Genomic DNA, 18,083 nt, shown 5'->3' with positions numbered 1-18,083 from the left:
CACCACCAACCTGCAAACGGAGCCGGACTGCGTGCACGACAATCCGGATGCAATTGAAGCAGATGCAGCTGCAGGGCATGCCGAATGCCGACCCAGGGAGCACGAGCATCTGGACGGGAAGATCCCCCGGATAATCATTCGAGTGCCGTGGCTGATTACACGTAGGTGTGGTACCTGCGGCCGTGGTAGCCGTGGTGGCCGTGATGGCCTCCAGCCGGCGGGCCACTAAGCAGAGATCGCTTACCCTACACCACACCACACCACACCACACCACGCCGTGATAAAGCCATGAGAGCACACATTCCGGCCTCGCTGTGCTGCGTCTCCGCCCGCATCCTCGCCTGCCCGGCCAGTCTTGTCTCACTCACCCAACCACACCCTCTCTCTCTCTCTCTCTCTCTCTCTCTCTCTCTCTCTCTCTCCATCGTCGGACGTCGCTTCTGCCACAGTCCACTCCTTCGCTACATCCACTCGCTTCCAGCTGCCGCCCCAATCCCCCTGCCCATTTCCGCTTCCTCTCTCTTTCTCTCAAGCTCCCCAACCGCGTGCGGTCTTGTTTTCCAAGACACTGTCACCCAAGACGTCGTGCTCGCTTCAGCTCCTCGAATCACCCAAGACATGGCACTTTTACACCCTCCTCGCTACCCTCTTTAGCTACCCTACCCTGCCCTGCGTCCTTAGCTGACATCTCCCGCACTCGCTGCGCCGAAAAAGTCCCCTGATCCCTCGGGACTTTTTTCACAAATGTACAAAATGCGCATTCCCATTCGGGAGCAGCTCGGTCTACTGGTATTACTGACGTCGCTCCTTGGCCTCGCCGTCATATCAATCGCGACATGGGTATGCGCTTTTGCACTTCTTCTCCTCCACCCTCCTCGCAAAATCTCACTTTGCTTTCCAACTAGATTACGAACCACAATTTTGTTCTCGGAATTAGGTCAGTCGGACGGAGCCTCCTCAGTAAGATCCACGGCCTCGTTACTAACTCCGCCCAGGGCTTCCAGATTGACCCTGACGGCTTCCCTCAAGGCATCGCAGCTCGCTTCCAACTTCTTGCTCATGCAATCACTTGCCGGGGGTGTCGCGAGCCGGATCGTCATACAAGATTCATTGAAAAGATATAACGAAGCCGATGCTTCTTCCAGAGCCGATTTTGACTGGGAAAACGCCGAAAATGACCTCTCGGCCGTTTTTGATGGTGGGACAAACCTCTTGTTGCAAGCCCAAATGTGGCCAAAGACCTACGACGGACCCGCTTCCAACAGTTCCGTCATCAAGGCTACTGCAAAATCCGTTTTCGATAGACTACCTCTACCAGTGCAACATGCCAATGGCACCGAGGTCCACTTGGGCGACGCTGACCAGGGTTACCCGGAGAGACTGTATCCAGACTTGACGTTTTCAACTCAAACTCTTCAAGACGAATATGAACTGACCGTTGCGCATTTCGGGGACCAAAGCCTCAACAATACGGGCAGCCTCCTTCTCGGTCCGTGGGAGCTCAACTCTTCGTTCTCTCTAATCTCCTTGACGACTCCTGTCATCAACAACACCTCGGCTGATGATGTGCTTGGTTGGATCACCGTGGTTCTCGATGCAAGGTTGATATACCAGGTCATAAACAGCACCGCGGGCATGGGGCTTTCGAGCTCCACCGTCATCATTGGGCCAACAGACGTAACAAATCATTTTCCACCCGGCCTGCTCTTCAACGATGATCGCGGATTTGCTCCCGAATCTGAGCTTGTCAAATTTGTCATTCAGCCTTATGGTAAAAGTGAGATGATTTCCGAAGAGACAAGTTACCCGACATCGAACTAATCGCTCTCAGACTCATACAAGAGACATGGCTCCCACACCTTCGGTCAGGACGACTCGACCGCGCCGTTCGACTACAATACGTATCCGGCCGTAAAGAAGGTCCTTACAACCCGAAATGGAGAAGAAAACAACTCCGGAAGCATGGTTTCAACTAAAAACGAAGAAGGCGACACCTTGGCTGTTGGATATGCCATGCCAGACACCGTTTTGTGCGATTGGGTCCTTTTGGTTGAAGTATCCCATGCAGAAGTGTGGCAGCCGATTGTAAAACTCCGCAAAATCCTCCTCGCTTGTGTATTTGGGACAACAGGAGCAATGGCTCTCTTGATTTATCCCATTGCTCATTATTTCAGTCGGCCTATACGCCGGCTACGAGATGCCACGCGTCTGTCTACGAATGCCTACATTGTCGACGACAAGAATCTGGACCCTGGTAAATACGACGGACCAGACGAGGCTTCCGAAGCGGCGCGCAAAGGAGGGGTTTTTGCAAAATTCAAGTTCTGGGGTCGCAAGAAACCCAAGCCGGATGAAGATCAAGCAGACTCCGACAAGCGCCGCCTATTTAGGATCCCTGGAAAGGTTAAGGAAGGCAAACATCTCATCTATGACGAGCTGACAGACCTCACGACTGTCTTCAACGAGATGACGGACGAATTGAAGATACAGTACGAGAAGCTGGAAGAGAGGGTCAAACAGCGCACCATGGAGCTAGAAGAGGCCATGAAAGCAGCAGAGGCTGCAAATGAGAGCAAAACGCTATTCATCGCCAATCTGTCGCACGAGCTGAAAACTCCGCTCAATGGAATTTTGGGAATGACTGCGGTGTGCATGTCAGAAGATGATCCACAAAAAATCAAAAAGTCCCTGGGCATCATTTACCGCAGCGGCGACCTCCTACTGAACCTTCTGACGGACCTGCTGACTTTCAGGTAAGCATGAATGCTCCAAGGACGCCGCGTTGCATTAGCTGAGACTGTTCAAATCTTCTTCAGGTGCACCAAAAGCCAGATTTCAACGCTGACAGGAAAATAGCAAAAATCAAATTGGCCACCAACAACTCAGCCTCGACGAAAAGGAGTTCCGCCTTCGCGATGTGAGCACGCAGCTCCTGGCAATTTTTGACAAGCAGGCGCGAGAGAACAACATCAGCCTCTCTGTCAAGTTTGAAGGTCCAAATGACCTAGAGGATCTTACCCCAGAGGAAAGAGGCCCGTCACCATTGGGGATCCGTAATGTGGGTCATATGGTTCTTTGGGGAGATCAACACAGAATCGTTCAGGTTCTCATCAACCTGATCTCCAACAGCTTGAAGTTTACTCCTGCCGGCGGCTCAGTCGTCTGTAAAATGCGCTGTGATGGGGTCACTACACCTACCATGAGAAGTCGAACAAGCCGGAGCTCGCTCAGCTCTCATCTCCACAGACGAACATCCCGTCGCAGCTCAAGAGCCCGAGGCAGAGGCTCCGTTGGCTCCACGTCATCGGGAGCAACGCCGAGTAATATGTCTACAGCAAATCAAATCAACCCTCAGAAGTCGGGACCTTATGCTTACATCGTGGAGACACAGGGGGCTCCATCACCTCCACCAGGACCAACCCTCGTGTTTGAATTTGAGGTCACTGACAGCGGACCCGGTATTCCTGAAAACATGCACCAGCGCATTTTCGAGCCATTCATTCAGGGTGATCTGGGGCTCAGCAAAAGGTTCGGTGGCACAGGGCTGGGTCTTGCAATCTGCTCCCAGTTGGCGTCATTATTGAGAGGCTCCATCCGACTGCATAGTGTTGTTGGAGAGGGCAGCACATTTACCATGGAGATTCCGCTCAGGCACGTAGGAACCTCAGCAGGCAGCTCCGAAGCATCGAGCTCTCATCTGCCAGATGCTGCGAGTGTCACCTACAGCCGGCGAAGCAGTAAGTCCATGGAAGCAACAACCACCACGCGGTCCCTTAGTACGGGCGACGATTGGACCGGAACCAGACCGACTTGTTCATCCCACAGCAATGTAACCAGTGGTCCAGTCTCATTCGATTCCAACTCCAAGCCACGGCTTGTAGGCCTCCGGCAGCCCTTCTTCGCGGCGCCGTCTCCAAAAGGGTCACCAACCGATCAAGAAGCTGCAAGACATCTGGTCGCCCAAGCTGGGGATAAAGATCGCAAGATCAAGGTCCTGGTTGCCGAAGATAACAAGGTAAAGCATCTTTCTGTCTCTTCACTCGTCACTGCTAACAATGCCCTCGAGACAAATCAAGAAGTCGTGCTTCGCATGCTCAAGCTCGAAGATATTTACGATGTTGCCATCGCCAAAGACGGCCAGGAAGCCCTCGACAAAGTCAAGGAAAGCATGGATAGCCATAATCCATATGACTTGGTCTTCATGGACGTCCAGATGCCGAATCTTGACGGACTGCAGTCGACGCGACTCATCCGCGAAGCTGGATACTCAGCACCTATTGTTGCCCTGACGGCGTACGCCGAAGAGAGCAATGTTAAGGACTGCTTCGACTCGGGCATGGATTACTTCTTGTCCAAGCCCATCCGGCGACCAGCACTCAAACACGTCCTAAAGACGTACTGCCAGCCAATTCCTGAAGAAGCTGAGCCTTCCAGCAGCTCGCCACCCTCGTCGCCGCCGAAAACCAGGACGCACGATCCGCCTGCTTCTTCACCCACTTTGCCCGAGCCACAGTCGCCAATATCGCCAATGTCGTGACGAATCGGTTCTAGAGACAGGGGCTTCTGCCTTCGCGTCGTATACTGTACGAGCTCCATCCATTGGATCAAACGCGCTGTCTCGTCTTTCTTCTCTTCCTCTTTTTTCCCCCCCCCCCTTATTGTACTTCTGAAGGAGTTGGGCACAATGAGATCATTGTATATTCTGTAACCTGGCCAGTTACTTCGGCCCGCTGTGAACATTGCATCGATGCGCTGTTTGGAGTTGCAGGGCATATGGGCGTGGATCTGAATTTTTGCGGGGAATCCGTCAGCGCTGGGAGGTCGTTTTCCTTTCGTCATTCCCACTTTAACATGCGTTTTGTCGAGACCAGTTCAGACACACACGATAGTCGACGATCCATCTCTTTTGAAGTCGAGAGAGTGGTTGAGCACGCGTGCCGGCCCACAGTGGCTCTTTTTGGGCAGAGTGCTGGTGTCGCGGTGGTTTGAAGGAAGCTACTCTTTCCTAGCCCACGTGGAATATATGAGCACTGCGGCCAAAATGGTGTTGGGCAGCGACGTGGTGTCACATGCAGCCGTTCAGCGTGGAGAATTGCAGTTGTTGATGCTGCTTCCAGAGTCTTTTGTGAGATGGCGGAATGCTCAATGAAAATTCCTCGGCTATGAGTAGACCCATGGATGATATGGCACATCGTGCTCCTCGATAACATACTCAGTAGGCTCCAGTGAGTCCAGCAAGTATTTGAGCCAAGGACGCACTCCAAGGTGTTCATGACGCGAAAGCGAAGGCGAATACGGTGCAATGCACGGTCCACCTGCAGGCGGCTTGCCCGCTCGCTGCTTTCTCCCATTTCCTCTCTCTTAGCCTTCCTTCTACATAAGAATTGCCCTTTTCGCTGCTCAAACAGTCTTCAGTCCGCGACATGTTGAAGAGTTCGGCCTTCGCATCATCCGTCTGTGGGCCGCTGTCCGCTGTCCGCTGTCCGCCGTCCGCCTGGGCGGATTAGCAATTGCGAAAGCCGAGAGGCCGACGACGAGTCGGGGCCCAAGCTCCGGCGTTTTGCGTCATTGGACTACCGGGCCGCTCAGGTTCAAAGACACTGCAGTTCCTGATCTTCACCCATCTCACCTTCACTGCCGAAACCAATCCTCCCGTCACCTCAATCGCCTCTGTGTCCATCCATCGCATCCATCCGTCACAATGTTCGCGCGTCAAGTCTTCCGTCCAGCAAACATGCTGAGAACCGTAAGCTCCATCGAACAGGACCCCCGCCGTCAAGTTTCGCTGGACCTTTGCGCTGACCAGCCATGTACGCCATAACAGCAAGTCCGCCGCTATGCCAGTGAGTCTCCCAAGAGCAGCTCCAACACTGCTGCTTACGCGGCCGTGGCGGCGGCCGCCGGAGCTGGTGCTTGGTGGTACAGCAGTTCGGGCGCTAAGGCTGCTGCTCCCGCTCCCTCAGAAGAGGCCAAAAACATTCCCGCAAAGGCCGACTCGCTGGCCTTCAAGGGCGGCGACCAGGGCTTCATCTCCTTGAAGCTGGAGGAGGTTGAGACTCTGAGCCACAACACCAAGAGGTTCCGCTTTGCGCTGCCCGACAGCGACAATGTCTCCGGTCTTGCGGTCGCTTGTCAGTTCAGCTTGGATCATATCTTTAGAGGTGGTTAGCTGACATTGTGACAGCTGCGCTCCTGACCAAGTTCAAGGGTCCTGAAATGGAGAAGCCCGTCATCCGTCCCTACACTCCCACTAGCGATGAGGGTAAGAATTGGACCCACGCCGATCACAACTGAATAGTGGCTGATGGTACACCAGACGCTCGGGGCTTCCTCGAACTGGTTGTCAAGAAGTACCCTGGTGGAGCCATGTCGACGCACATGCACGACATGGAGCCTGGCCAGCACCTCGACTTCAAGGGCCCGATCCCCAAGTACCCATGGTCGCCCAACAAGCACGAGCACATTGCTCTGGTTGCTGGTGGTACCGGCATTACGCCCATGTACCAGCTCATCCGCGCCATTCTGAAGAACCCCGAGGACAAGACCAAGATCTCTCTCGTCTACGGAAGCGTTTCGGAGGAGGTAAGGAGGCAGTTGCTTAGAGAAGAGAATCAGTCACTAAAATTTTGCCAGGAAATTTTGCTCAAGAAGGAACTCGAGGAGTTTGAGAACACGTACCCCCAGCGCTTCCGTGCCTTTTACGTCTTGAACAACCCGCCCGAAGGCTGGAACCAGGGCAAGGGCCTCATCACCAAGGACCTGCTGAAGACGGTGATTCCAGAGCCCAAGGAGGGCGAGAAGGTCAAGGTCTTCGTCTGTGGCCCGCCTCCGCTGTACAAGGCCATCTCTGGCACCAAGAAGAGCCCAGCCGATCAGGGCGAGCTCGATGGTGCGCTCAAGGCAAGTCGTCATTCAAGCAAAGCTCCTTGGCACGCTGCTAACCTGTCAACAGGAGCTGGGTTACAGCAAAGACCAGGTTTTCAAGTTTTAGACGCCTGGGAGCGAATCTAGAAATGCTGCATAATCACTCATCAATGCGTTGCCTCCTTTTCTGATGACATTCACGAACCTTGCCAGTGAGTAAGCCTACCTGGTAGACCGCAGACCGTCACAACTGCCGGAAGACCCTGTTGCATCATCATGTTTCACGCGTCCATACATCGCCGCCGTTCAGTCCATCCGGGCCGCTAGGTACGATCGATGGAACTTTTATATATATGCACTGTGCGTCCCGCGCTGAATTGAGTTGTCCAACCCAAATCCAGGCCAGCTGCATCACTGGCGTCCATGACTCCAGGTCGACGACGTCCTGGGTGCTCTAAGCGCCCTACCTGTAGGCATATCATCTTTGCAATGCCGTTCTTTGCAAAGGCCACGTCATCTCTCTCATCGACGGCTGTACCCACTCATCATGCAGTCGTTTCTCCGGTACTGAAAAATTCGAGAGCGTTTGGAGAGGCAACAGAGGCAGCAGCAGCTAGAAAGAGTCTATGCGTTTCCGGTCTTTGCTCATGCGGTGTTTATGGGTTCGGTTTTGGGTATGTGTGTGTGTGTGTGTGTGTGTGTGTGTGGTGGACAGACATGTCGTCGGAGTGTGAGTGTTGAGAGATCAAGGGTGGGAAGCGGAGGGAGGGCCTCCTGACGTGCCATTCCTCCCCTTGACCTCCTCTCCCCTTGACCTCCTCTGCCCTACCCTCCTCTCCCCTCCGTCACCAGCTAACACACCACACGCACCACAGGCCCCATCCTCGCCACCTCCATCGCCACCTCCCCACACGTATCGTGGCGCTGGGTCGAATGGACATCTCTCCTCCTCTCTGCCGTCATCCTCCTCCTCCTCCTCCTCACCTTCTACCTCTACCTCCCCCCTCTTCCATCCCAAAACTTACGCACCCGTCCTCCTACGCTGGAAAGCGCACCACCTGCGCACCCTAACCCAAGACGACCGCTACGTCGCCGCCATGGTGAGCGTCGGGATGCCGTTTTACGAGCGGGTTCGGCGTGGCGGGGACGCTTTCGATTTTTGGGGGGGCCGTGGCCGCGCTTCTGGCGTCGCTGCCGCGTGTGTTTTGTTTTTATGGCGAGAGGATTCGGGGGAGGAGTGGGTGGGCTGGAAGCGTCGGTAGAGGGGGAGAGGGAAGGGGATGTTAGATAAGTGAGTGAAGGAGGGGGTTCAAAAGATTGAGAGGAGAGGAGGAGATGTAAATAGATTGGAATGCGGATGCTCTATAAATTTTCATGGCTAGTTGGCGGACGCGACGGTATCATGGACTACAATAGATCAGGACAAATGCCGCCCACTTTCTCTTCCAGCCGTTTCTCTACTCATTGATCATCCGGACCACCTTGTCGCAGTTCAACAGGCAGTACGGATCGAATGCCTTCTTCATCTGAGAACCAAAAGTTAGTTTCAATACTCATGTGATATGCAGACTCGTCTCACCTGTCTCATGAGATCCACAGTCGACTGGCCGACCTCGTAGGGAAGATAATCTCTCTTGACCAGGCCAACACCGTGCTCGCCCGTCGCCGTGCCCTCCATCTCAATGGCGCGCTTGACCATGCGGTGCACGACGCCATGGACCGTCTCGTACTCCTGCTCGTTGTAAATCAGGATGGCATGAAAGTTGCCGTCGCCCACATGGCCGACAATGGCGCCCAGCACGCCGTGCTTGTCAATGTCGGCCTTGGTCTCCTCGATGATTTGGGGCAGCTTGCTGATGGGCACGGCGACGTCGGTCGTCCACACGCGATCCGCCGCCGTGCGCTTCATGGCCATGTCGCTCCAAAGGGCCTCCTTGCGCGCGCTCCACAGCGTGTCGGCCTCGTCCTTGCTGCGGGCAAACTCGAACGTCTTGCTCCCGCTGCCCCGGGCGAGCTTCTGCACAATGTCAATGTCCTCCTTGACGCCGGCGGGCGTGCCCGAAAACTTAAAGAAGAGCGTTGGTGCCTCGGCCCACTTCTTCGACGTCGTGCCGGCGTTGTTAATGCAGCGCATCTGGACATCGTCGAGAATCTCAATGGCCGCAATGGGCACGCCGGCGCCAACCACCTTTTGCACGCAATCGGCAGCTTCGCGGATGCTTCTAAAGCTGGACACGGCAACCGACGTGTTGAGGGGCTTGACGGTCAGCTTAAGCGTAGCTTCGGTCACTAAACCTAGCGTGCCCTCACTGCCAATGAAAATGCGGGTAAGGTCGTAGCCCGCGCTGCTTTTCCGGGGCCTTTGTTTCGTCTTGACAACGGTCCCGTCCGCGAGCACAACCGTCAGCGACAAAACCCAATCCTTCATGGTACCGTAGCGATAAGCATTGGTACCGGAACAACCGGTCCCGATCATACCGCCAATCTGCGCGCCGGGGCCTGGGTCGGGAGGAAAGAACAGCCCGTGTGAGCCGAGCTCTTCGTTTAGTGCCTCCCAGCCAACTGCTGGCTGCACTACCACGTCCATATCTTCCTTGTTGAGCTTGACGATTTGGTCCATTCGACAAAAGTCGATGCAAACGCCGCCCAGAGTTGGCGTGTACTGTCCCTCCAGACTCGTGCCTCCCGAGTATGGCGTCACGGGTAGCCGTCGGTCATGACACACCTTCATGATCTCGCTCACTTCTTGTGTGTCGGCCGGTCTCACGATGAGAAAAGGAACCTCATCTGGGCGCGGCGAGTACGTAGACCAGTCGGAGCCCGAGTGCGCCTTGAGGTCGGCTTCGTTGAGCGAAACATTTTCCTTTCCGACAATGTCCTTGAAGTCGACCCACGCGGCTTGGTATGTGAATTTGGAATGGTCGTGGTAGATTTTGTTGTGGATGGAATCGAGAGGCAACGTCGAATGAGTGTTTTCCGGCGGATGTAATTGCGAGCCTTCCCAGTAGCACCAGACAAAGCCAACGAAGACCACTGAAAGAGCGAATGTCAGCAGATGCAAACGATGGGAGAAGAGGCAGCTTACAGAGGCCAATTCCAAGGCGACCAAGAATTGTGTTGGCTATTTCATTGCCTCCGAAGCGATTGGACGGATCAAAGCCCTTGTCTTGCAGTTCCTTTTGCTTCTGGACGCGGCGATTCGTCACGTCCATGAGTTGCTGCTTGAAGGCCCTGGGCTTGCCCGAGGAATTCCATCTTCGTTGCAGACCTGAAACGTTGCGAGGGAAGGATGCTGCGGGTGCGGGTGCGGGTGCGGATGCGGAGAAAGTGTGGGCAGCGGCAGTGGGGAAGTAGCGCCGGGGAACCACGGCCAAGCGCTGGTGGTGAAGCGCGAGGCGGAGCGTGTTGGACGAAAGCATGGGCGGCGGATGGACTCAGGCTGCGGTGGTCATGGCCGGTTGCTGAAGGAAGAGAGTTGGTGGTCAGGATACGGTGGCATGGGCAAGGTAAGCTGAGGCAAGGTTAGGTCCGTCGGCACGTCGCGACAGGGTGGAGCTCGGTGATGCAGCAGCGGAACAGCAGCCTTTTTGGACCTCGACGCCATGAATTGCTTGCATCGCATCATCAAACAAACACCTAACCCTATCTTCGACCAAAATACGTATTCTGACACGCGCCACGTCGCATTCAACTGCACCTGACTAACGCGCCACCACCTGAATCGAGACGTTCAACATTTGCAAAGATGCCTGGGTGCTGTATGTAAGATGCCACAGAATGCCAACGTCGTCCCATCCCAATAACAAAACACAAGAACCCGTTCCTCTGTACCGTGAATGCAACCGTGTCTGCGTCACGCTGATGACAACGCAGTGAAAAATGTTCCCAAGTGAGCGACGGCCCAAATCCCGTCAACGCCACGCTGTACAATCCAAAACACCGTCCCAAGGCTTCCATGTATCAAGAAATGCAAATCAGAAAATGCAAAAAAAAAAAAAAAAAAAAAAAAAAAAAAGGAAATACGATGCCCTGTACCAGGCGGCGCGGTGGGGCAAAACCTCTTCAGACTTTTTGAAAACCACAACCGAAACCTAGGCACTTTCCCCGCTGCCTGAAGCTCACAGCCGACCAGGGAACATGCCGTGCACCAACCGCCGAGGGCAACCCGCCTGCCCCTCGTCAGAGGCACTTCAACCGAAGCAGCCTCGTTCGGAACCAGGCAACAAATGCTGCCCACCTGCTCTTGATAGGCCGCCGAGTGCGATTTTTGTTCGCAGTGGCCCGCGTCGTCCGCGTCGTATTGCTCTGCAACACGTACGGAGGCGCGCTAGAGTTGTGGCCGGTGGTTTGCCCAGAGACAGGCCTTGGAGGTATTGCCGGATGGTCGTCGACGGTCTTTTCGTTGATCTCTTCCATCTCGGGTCTTTGATAGCGGTCTTCGGTTTTTGCTCTCTTTCGCTCTTCACGATCCCGTTTCCGCAATGCCTCCTTTTCGAGCTTGCGCTCCTTTGCTTCCTCTTTAGCTTGGAACTCTGCGCGTAATGCGCGGATGCTTGCAGCACGAGAGGCGGGGTCTACTGGTGATTCGCGGCCCCGCACAAATCCAATGGCCTTGTCGAGCGACGTTCGAGAGCTTGGCGAATGAGCAAGCTCAGACTTCATCGTGTCGCGCCTCGAGCGAGTGTGGTCGTAGAGGTTGGACAAGCTCGTTTGAGACCGGCTGGGCATCCGGCTAATGGAACCACTCGAGAGCGAGTGGATGGGGGCTGGCGCATTTGGGGTTGACGAAGACATGGAGCCAGAGCGTCGTTGCGGGTCAAAGATGCCTTGACGGTAGACAAACTCGTCGTCGGACATGATGTCGCCAGCTTCGGCCAAGCAGGTGTTTTCCTCGTGAATGGAGCCTGGTTGAGATTGCTCGCTCAAATCGCTAATCTGGCGGGGCGTATGGCGCAGGAATGGTGCCGTCGGTTGGCGGAGGCCGCCAGAGCTTGCAGAATTCAGGGAATTGCCGCTGGTAGATCTGTTGTGCTGCCGTCTATTTGCAGAAGCAAAGTGCACGTCGGCGACAGAGCGGGGACCGGTAGCATAATCGTGGATGCCAAGGCCGGCAGGACTGCCAGAGTCCGGAGCAGGCAGCGAAAGATCGAGTGAGTTGTCTTCTCTGGTGTGGAGCTTGCGGAGATATGGCCTCAGTCTTCTTGCAGAAACAAAGTCCAGGCTTCGGCGACCCTCTTCTTGGGAGGAAGAGGTGGGGGTGTCCATTGATCGAGAAGCCAAAACGGCCAGGTCTGGAGAGTGCGAGGTGGTTGGGCTGCCAGTGGGAGCAGAAGAGTCGGAAGTGCCGCGCTTGTGCAGACGGGCGTGAGTTGGGACAGTTGGGGCGGATCTAGCATGGTCGTCGAGTCGCGGCGAGCTTGTGTAAGACGCGTGGCGGTTCAACGAGGGCTTGCGTCCGACTGAAGGGAGCGAGTAGCGAGGGTGCGAGGTGGCCATGATGGATGATGATGATGATGGTGGTGGTGGTGGTGGTGGTGGTGGTGGTAGTGGTGACGTTGTGAGGAGTGGATTGCGCAAGCGATTATTACCGCAGCATGATGGGGTGATGTTGGTTGGCGGCGCGGATGGAGTCGTCGTAAGTCGCTGCGGACGGGGTCGAGGGACAGGATGGCGTAGGGCTTAGGGGAGGTGCTCCGCCGCAGAGGTGAGGCTGTGGAGGTGGAGATTCTGGCGGAGGAGTGGTGCTGAGCTGATGATGGTGAGTTGTAGTGGAGGTAGTCGGGGGAGGGCGAAACGGAGTGGGCGTCAGCGCAACAAAGAGGACGGCGGATCCCCCTGCGGAGGAGTGTCGAGGAAATAGCGGGGGAGGGCAGCTCAGGCCCCAGCGTCGCCTCACCAACGGCACAGGATATATTAGGTACCCGACGGGCTATCGCGACAATGCCGGGGCCGGGCCTGGTCGCGGACCACAGCACGCTGAACAGGGAGCAAGCAGAGCGGGGAAGTTAAGGTTGGAGAGCAGCAGTAGGAGCATGCAGCGCGACGACAACGACAGAAGGACGAGACGGAGACAGAGACGGGGGAGGAAAAAGAGACGGCGGAGACGGAAGGGAGTGGAACAGATGTAAAAGCTTGGATACATAGAGTCATGGAATGTCTCTGGCTGGTGGTGGCCCATGACTGACTGACTGACTGACTTCAACATGCAGTCTCTCGTCTCCCGGAAACTCAAGCCCACCCGCCCACCTGGTTCCTTGGCAGATCTGGTCATCGCTTATCTTGACGTGGATAAGCCAACTTCAATGTTAGGAACCTAAGGTGAGGTAAGGTAAGACCACACCAGTGCCGTGCAGCTTGAGCCTTCAGCCATCCCGACTGCTCCGCTCCGCAAACGGCCGCCACTTTTGTTCTTCTTCTTCTTCTTCTTCTTCTTCAACAACAACAACAACAACCCGTGGCGCCCAGGAAATGCGCTGTTTATCACGACCCACCCACTTCGCCCACACTGCGCCGTCGCTTCGGACGAACCGTGGGCGCTTCTCTCCCGTCAACCAACGTCGAGAACGGCTCTTTGTCGAGCTAACTAACCTGGCACCTTGTCGCTCTCGCTAGCCACCCACCTCTGCCTCGCACTGCCACTAATGCGCATTGCCATCTGAAGTTGCATTGAAGATGCATCGGGCTTGACGTTGACAGCCATCCAAGCTTCTTGCCTCTAAGAGTCTCACCGTCTCGTCGCCGAAAATGGTGACGTGCTGCGGCCCAGCCTCTCTGCGGCTCACCCATGCGCTGCCGAAAATCTCCCTCTCCCAATCATCGTCTCTGCCCTCTCCCTGGCCAGAGGCTGGCGTCTGCCCACCAAGTCCGGAATCCCTTTGAATTCCCGCGGCCAGAGCTCGGCCCATCCCAGCTTCTCCTATCACGGCACTTGTCAACCTGCCGTGCAGACAACGACGACAGTATTTATCGATCCTTCTTATGTTGGAAACAGCAGCATGAATGCATGCAGACTGTCGACTTGATCATCCATAGTACGACACATCATCGGTCCTAATACTATCTGCCTTCTAGCCACATGTAGCACTCCATCTCCAGCTTGTCCCCACTCGAAGCTTCTGCAAGACTTCCATCGGCGCTCTTCCCGCTTGCTCCAATCACCTCTGCATCTTCGTTCTGTACCAAGACCCTAATCACTGCTTCCAGGGGGGGAACAACAATTCAAGCCATGACATGACATGTGTCTGCTCTCGGTGATTTCGCTATTTCCACGGCGCGAGATTATAGCCAGTGCTCAGACCGCGATTCGGGCCCTTTCCCGCCTCGTCTACCCGCGCCTGGCCTGCCTCTTTCGACCAGACCTAACCTGACCTCCCTTTGCAGCAGTCGTCTATCTCCTTGTAGCCTGACATCTGACTTCATCATATTGGGTCCAGTCAGGTCTAGCGCATGTTGAGTAGTCCAAGTGCTTTCGTTGACATAGGACAAACAAAAATAGGACCAGCACTTGACATCAGCTGCAGGACGGGCGAGAGTGCTTATGCGCAGTGCCTACATTCACCACTCGCCGTAGAAGACCTTGACCCGATCGTCATCGTTGTGTTTCGAGCAACTTCGACTGAGCAGAAAATGAAGAAGCTGGAATACATCGCGCTCTGGAAGCCGCCAAATTATCGACGGCCGTGGTCGGTCTAAAAACTGGGCACTCGTTTCCTTGATCCCTTGCCTTTATTAAGGCTCTTGTCAAATGCGGAGTGCAGGCGGTGAGCGATGCCGTTGGTAACCCGACGGGAATCCAACCTGAGTATGACCGGGAATGCGTGTTGGTGGAATGGCCGAGGCTTTGCCGTCGGAGCGGAGAAATACTTAGTCCGCAGTCGGCGACGATGCCTCCGGCTCTGCTGGACAGCAGTCCAGGTCTGACGTCCGTGTTCTCTCCCGTTTCGCAGACGCGGTCTGACTTCGAGTTTGCGCAAATAGACCTCTGTGTCCCGGGCTGCGCGCGGCGCTTGCAACCCCATCATACATTCTCCAGCCTTTGCCGACCCTCCCACAGTTCACCGCGAAGCTGTGTCGGACGTTGCCAGCATCTCAAATTCCGTCACCGACCCACGACCCAGCAAAACATCAACAACCGACGCGCATCAACGCCGCAGTCGCGTCCCTACATCTCGACCGCTCGAAGCTCTCTCAAAATCCTGCCTCAACCGCAGTGCCACCTTACACACTCGACCAAGCGGCGCGGTCACGGCCGCCATCTGTTTTTAGAGACTCAAGCCTCGCCATTTCGCCACAATGTCCAAACGAGGCGCCGAGTTGCAGCTGTCAAAGGAAGGAGGCTTTCTAGGAGATGGCACAAATCAACTGTCAGCGGACGACAAACCCCAGCGGGCCACGGCAGCGCAGATGGCGAACAGAAAGTTAGTTGATGTTCCCTGGTCTGACAGGCAGGGGTCTCGACGTCACCGCGATTTTGCGGTGCTGTCATTGAACCAGCCTTTCACAACGTGATATGGTGTCGTTGACTGACATATGATAGACTCAAGCCTTTGAAAGGTCGCACACGGCCGGCAGGCTCTGTAAGTTCCGTCTCCCGTCATAGCGTCTCTCTTGCTGAACATCAATTGTCAGACGTCTAGCAGTTTTCCCGGCGCATCCCAGCCAGCTCCAGGTGGTGTAGGAAGCAATTCTTTTTCCACCTCTACCTTCCCTCCTGCACCTGCGAACAACGGATTCAGCTTCAGCTTTGGCGGTCCATCCTCCACCACATTCGGGGCTTCGGCGAACGATGCAATGGACACTTCCGTGTCTCCGCAAAAACAACCCCCGTCTGCTTCAAACAATCTCTTTGCGCAGTCGGCTTCAAGTGCCATGCCCTCATCTGGCTCCAACCTCTTTGCCTCCTTCAACAAAGCAGACTCAGGAAACGTCTTTAGCCAGACGACTTCTAGCAGTAACCCGTTCCAATTCGGTGCCAACACATCCACAGCACCCCCAGCGAGTTCCAGTGCTCAGTCTTCGCAAAGTCTCTTTGCTTCTGCACCACAGAACAATCAGGCAAGCCCGGCGCCTCAATCTCCATCGCCCTTCAACTTTGGCGGCTTTTCGCAAGGCCAGACCAAGACCACTCCAGAGCCTGTCAACGCTGCGGCTCCTCAATCTACATTCAACTTCAATTTTGGTGCAAACACAGCCAGCCCATCAGCCAATGCATCTCAGCCTACACCCACATTCTCATTTGGCACTTCAGCTCCCGCAAAGGACACTCAGGAAACATCCAGTGCGCTTACGACTTCATCTGCAACTAGCACGTCTCAGCCTGCCCCGGTATTCTCGTTCAACGCGCCTAGCACGACCAAGGACACTTCAGCTCCATCGGAGGTGTCCAAAACGCTCTCCTCAAGCACTGCCTCACAGCCTGCGAGTACCTTCACGTTTGGTGTTACAAAGGAGTCCAAGGATACCAGCTCTCCATTCCCCTTCGGAGCTCCCCCCACCCCGAAGCCGGCGGCCTCGACTGCGAGCGAACAGCCCAGCAGCAGTGTTTTCTCTACCCAAGCAAGCAGCTCAAACTTGTTTGCTGCCAAGCCTAGCTTCCCGCCAAGCAGCAGCAGCGACTCGAACACGGCCTCTAATGCACCGTCGAATCCATTCAATTTTGCGGCGAGCACCTCAACAGGACCAACCAATGCTTTCTCACCAACAACCCCGGCCAAGACCGCTCAGCCTAGCACTACATTGTTTGGATCTACGACGCCTGCACCATCCTTTACCCCAACGAAGGAACCAGACGCTCAGAAAGAGTCTGGGAACAACGAAAAGCCCGCGAGCTCAATCTCATCACCAAGCTCGACTTTGTTTAAGCCCGCTGCTTCCGCAACCGGCACCTCCACATCGAGCAACTTGTTTGGAAACATGACCCCCAAGCCCTCTGGCGGAGCAAACAACATCTTCTCTTCCTCGAAGCAAGAAGAAAACACCCCTGCGCAGCCGAGCACGGAGCAAAGTGGATCGACAGCAACCCCTTTCGGCAAGTCAGCATTGGGTCAATCCAGTAGCGGTAATATTTTTGCGGCTGCCGCAGCGTCCAAGTCTCCAGCTGAGAGCGTTGAAGCCCCGGCTGTCAGCCCCGCTCAGCCTGCTTCTTCAAATGCCTCTGGCGAAGATGGACTTTTCCAATTCTGTGACGATGAGGAAGCATTTGAAGATCCGGTGGAACAGTGGATGGAGCTCAACAAGTGGTGGAAGAAAAAGGTTGCAGAGTCAGCGCCCGATGCGGACCTGTACTTTCATTGCTGGTTTTACTTGGAATGCCGTCGGAAAATTAGGAAGCGCTTGGGCATTGCGAGGAGTGACGATCTATTGGAAGAGGGTAGACCCGCTTCTGAGAGCAAGTCGCACGACAAGCCTCTGCAAAATGGGACTGCCACAGCTACCTCACCCAAGAAACAACCGCAAGCTGCCAGTCAAGACACTCCTACGGGTGCTACTGGTTCCCAAACTGCAAACATTTTCAGCAGCATCGTCAACAAGTCTTCGCAGTCTTCGGCTCACCCCCCTACGAATGGCACTCAGCCGCCCGCTGCTGGTGCCTCGACCTCGAACGCGTTTGGAGCCTCGACCTCGAAGACTCCTGTGAAGATGGCAGCTCCACTCGGCACCTCGACGTCGACAACCCCAGCCGGCAGCCCTGCCAAGAGAGATCTCTTCTCAGCGCAGACGCCATCCAAGTCTGGCCAGTCCGGCAATGCTGAAACTCCCAACTTGTTTGATACCAGTGTGGCTAAGAGAAAATCCGGCAGCATTTCTGCTGATGATGCAGGCGACAACGCCGAGGAAAGCGCGCAGGAAAAGCGACGAAAGACCGACACGAATGGCGGCCTTCAACCCCCAAGCTCAGCCTTGTTTCGTGCTTCGTCACGCTCCCCAACGCCCGGCTCATCCGGGAACAATGGCTCGGTGCTGAATAGTGGCGCAGCATCTCCGAACCCCAACAACATCTTTGGTCATCTGTCTCAGGACGAAAGCAACGACAAGGATGACGATGACGACGACGAAGAAGAAGACGAGGACGGTGAGGTTGACGATGAGGGTCCGGGCAGCACCACTCCGACTCAGGAGCCCAAGACTGGCAGTTTGTTTGGGCGCATTACCAAAGACGACAATGGCAAGCCAGTCTTTGGCACGCCAGCCAAGAATGATGCTGCGGGCACCAACATTTT

The 18,083-nt window shown here is 55.3% G+C and overlaps 6 protein-coding genes across 6 annotated transcripts; 3 read left to right on the top strand and 3 right to left on the bottom strand.

The window, feature by feature from the left end:
• Positions 1 to 744: 744 nt before the first annotated feature.
• Positions 745 to 4,537, top strand: IWZ02DRAFT_381493 (uncharacterized protein; the record flags this gene model as incomplete). The annotated part of the gene is made up of 6 exons (XM_066765172.1): positions 745 to 840; positions 906 to 937; positions 996 to 1,777; positions 1,832 to 2,753; positions 2,857 to 4,015; positions 4,067 to 4,537. The coding sequence occupies 6 exons, from the start codon at positions 745 to 747 to the stop codon at positions 4,535 to 4,537; spliced, it is 3,462 nt and encodes a 1,153-aa protein (XP_066620746.1).
• Positions 4,538 to 5,701: 1,164 nt separating this feature from the next.
• Positions 5,702 to 7,139, top strand: IWZ02DRAFT_505672 (uncharacterized protein; the record flags this gene model as incomplete). The annotated part of the gene is made up of 6 exons (XM_066770389.1): positions 5,702 to 5,746; positions 5,825 to 6,131; positions 6,185 to 6,262; positions 6,317 to 6,582; positions 6,634 to 6,900; positions 6,953 to 7,139. The coding sequence occupies 6 exons, from the start codon at positions 5,702 to 5,704 to the stop codon at positions 6,989 to 6,991; spliced, it is 1,002 nt and encodes a 333-aa protein (XP_066620745.1). The 3' UTR covers positions 6,992 to 7,139.
• IWZ02DRAFT_36628 (uncharacterized protein) lies at positions 7,006 to 8,283 on the top strand. Its single transcript, XM_066764359.1, has 3 exons — positions 7,006 to 7,076; positions 7,266 to 7,594; positions 7,740 to 8,283. The coding sequence occupies exons 2-3, from the start codon at positions 7,288 to 7,290 to the stop codon at positions 8,153 to 8,155; spliced, it is 723 nt and encodes a 240-aa protein (XP_066620744.1). The 5' UTR covers positions 7,006 to 7,076; positions 7,266 to 7,287; the 3' UTR covers positions 8,156 to 8,283.
• On the bottom strand, positions 8,224 to 10,403 carry IWZ02DRAFT_36605 (D-lactate dehydrogenase). The gene is made up of 3 exons (XM_066764356.1): positions 9,950 to 10,403; positions 8,444 to 9,897; positions 8,224 to 8,390 (listed from the first exon to the last, which is right to left on the bottom strand). Exons 1-3 carry the CDS (start codon positions 10,281 to 10,283, stop codon positions 8,322 to 8,324), a joined length of 1,857 nt encoding a protein of 618 aa, XP_066620743.1. The 5' UTR covers positions 10,284 to 10,403; the 3' UTR covers positions 8,224 to 8,321.
• Positions 10,404 to 10,433: 30 nt separating this feature from the next.
• Positions 10,434 to 10,879, bottom strand: IWZ02DRAFT_457053 (uncharacterized protein). The gene has a single exon (XM_066767919.1). The coding sequence runs from the start codon at positions 10,819 to 10,821 to the stop codon at positions 10,552 to 10,554; it is 270 nt and encodes an 89-aa protein (XP_066620742.1). The 5' UTR covers positions 10,822 to 10,879; the 3' UTR covers positions 10,434 to 10,551.
• A 53-nt stretch (positions 10,880 to 10,932) lies between these two features.
• Positions 10,933 to 12,576, bottom strand: IWZ02DRAFT_36571 (uncharacterized protein). The gene has a single exon (XM_066764352.1). The coding sequence runs from the start codon at positions 12,358 to 12,360 to the stop codon at positions 11,044 to 11,046; it is 1,317 nt and encodes a 438-aa protein (XP_066620741.1). The 5' UTR covers positions 12,361 to 12,576; the 3' UTR covers positions 10,933 to 11,043.
• Between the last annotated feature and the right edge of the window lie 5,507 nt (positions 12,577 to 18,083).

The sequence above is a fragment of the Phyllosticta citriasiana genome (assembly GCF_038021145.1).
Source record: "Phyllosticta citriasiana strain CBS 120426 chromosome Unknown IWZ02scaffold_10, whole genome shotgun sequence".
In the NCBI taxonomy this organism is placed as follows: Eukaryota; Fungi; Ascomycota; class Dothideomycetes; order Botryosphaeriales; family Phyllostictaceae; genus Phyllosticta; species Phyllosticta citriasiana.
Note: the sequence above shows the minus strand (reverse complement) of the source record. Positions and strands in the feature narration are given on the sequence as shown.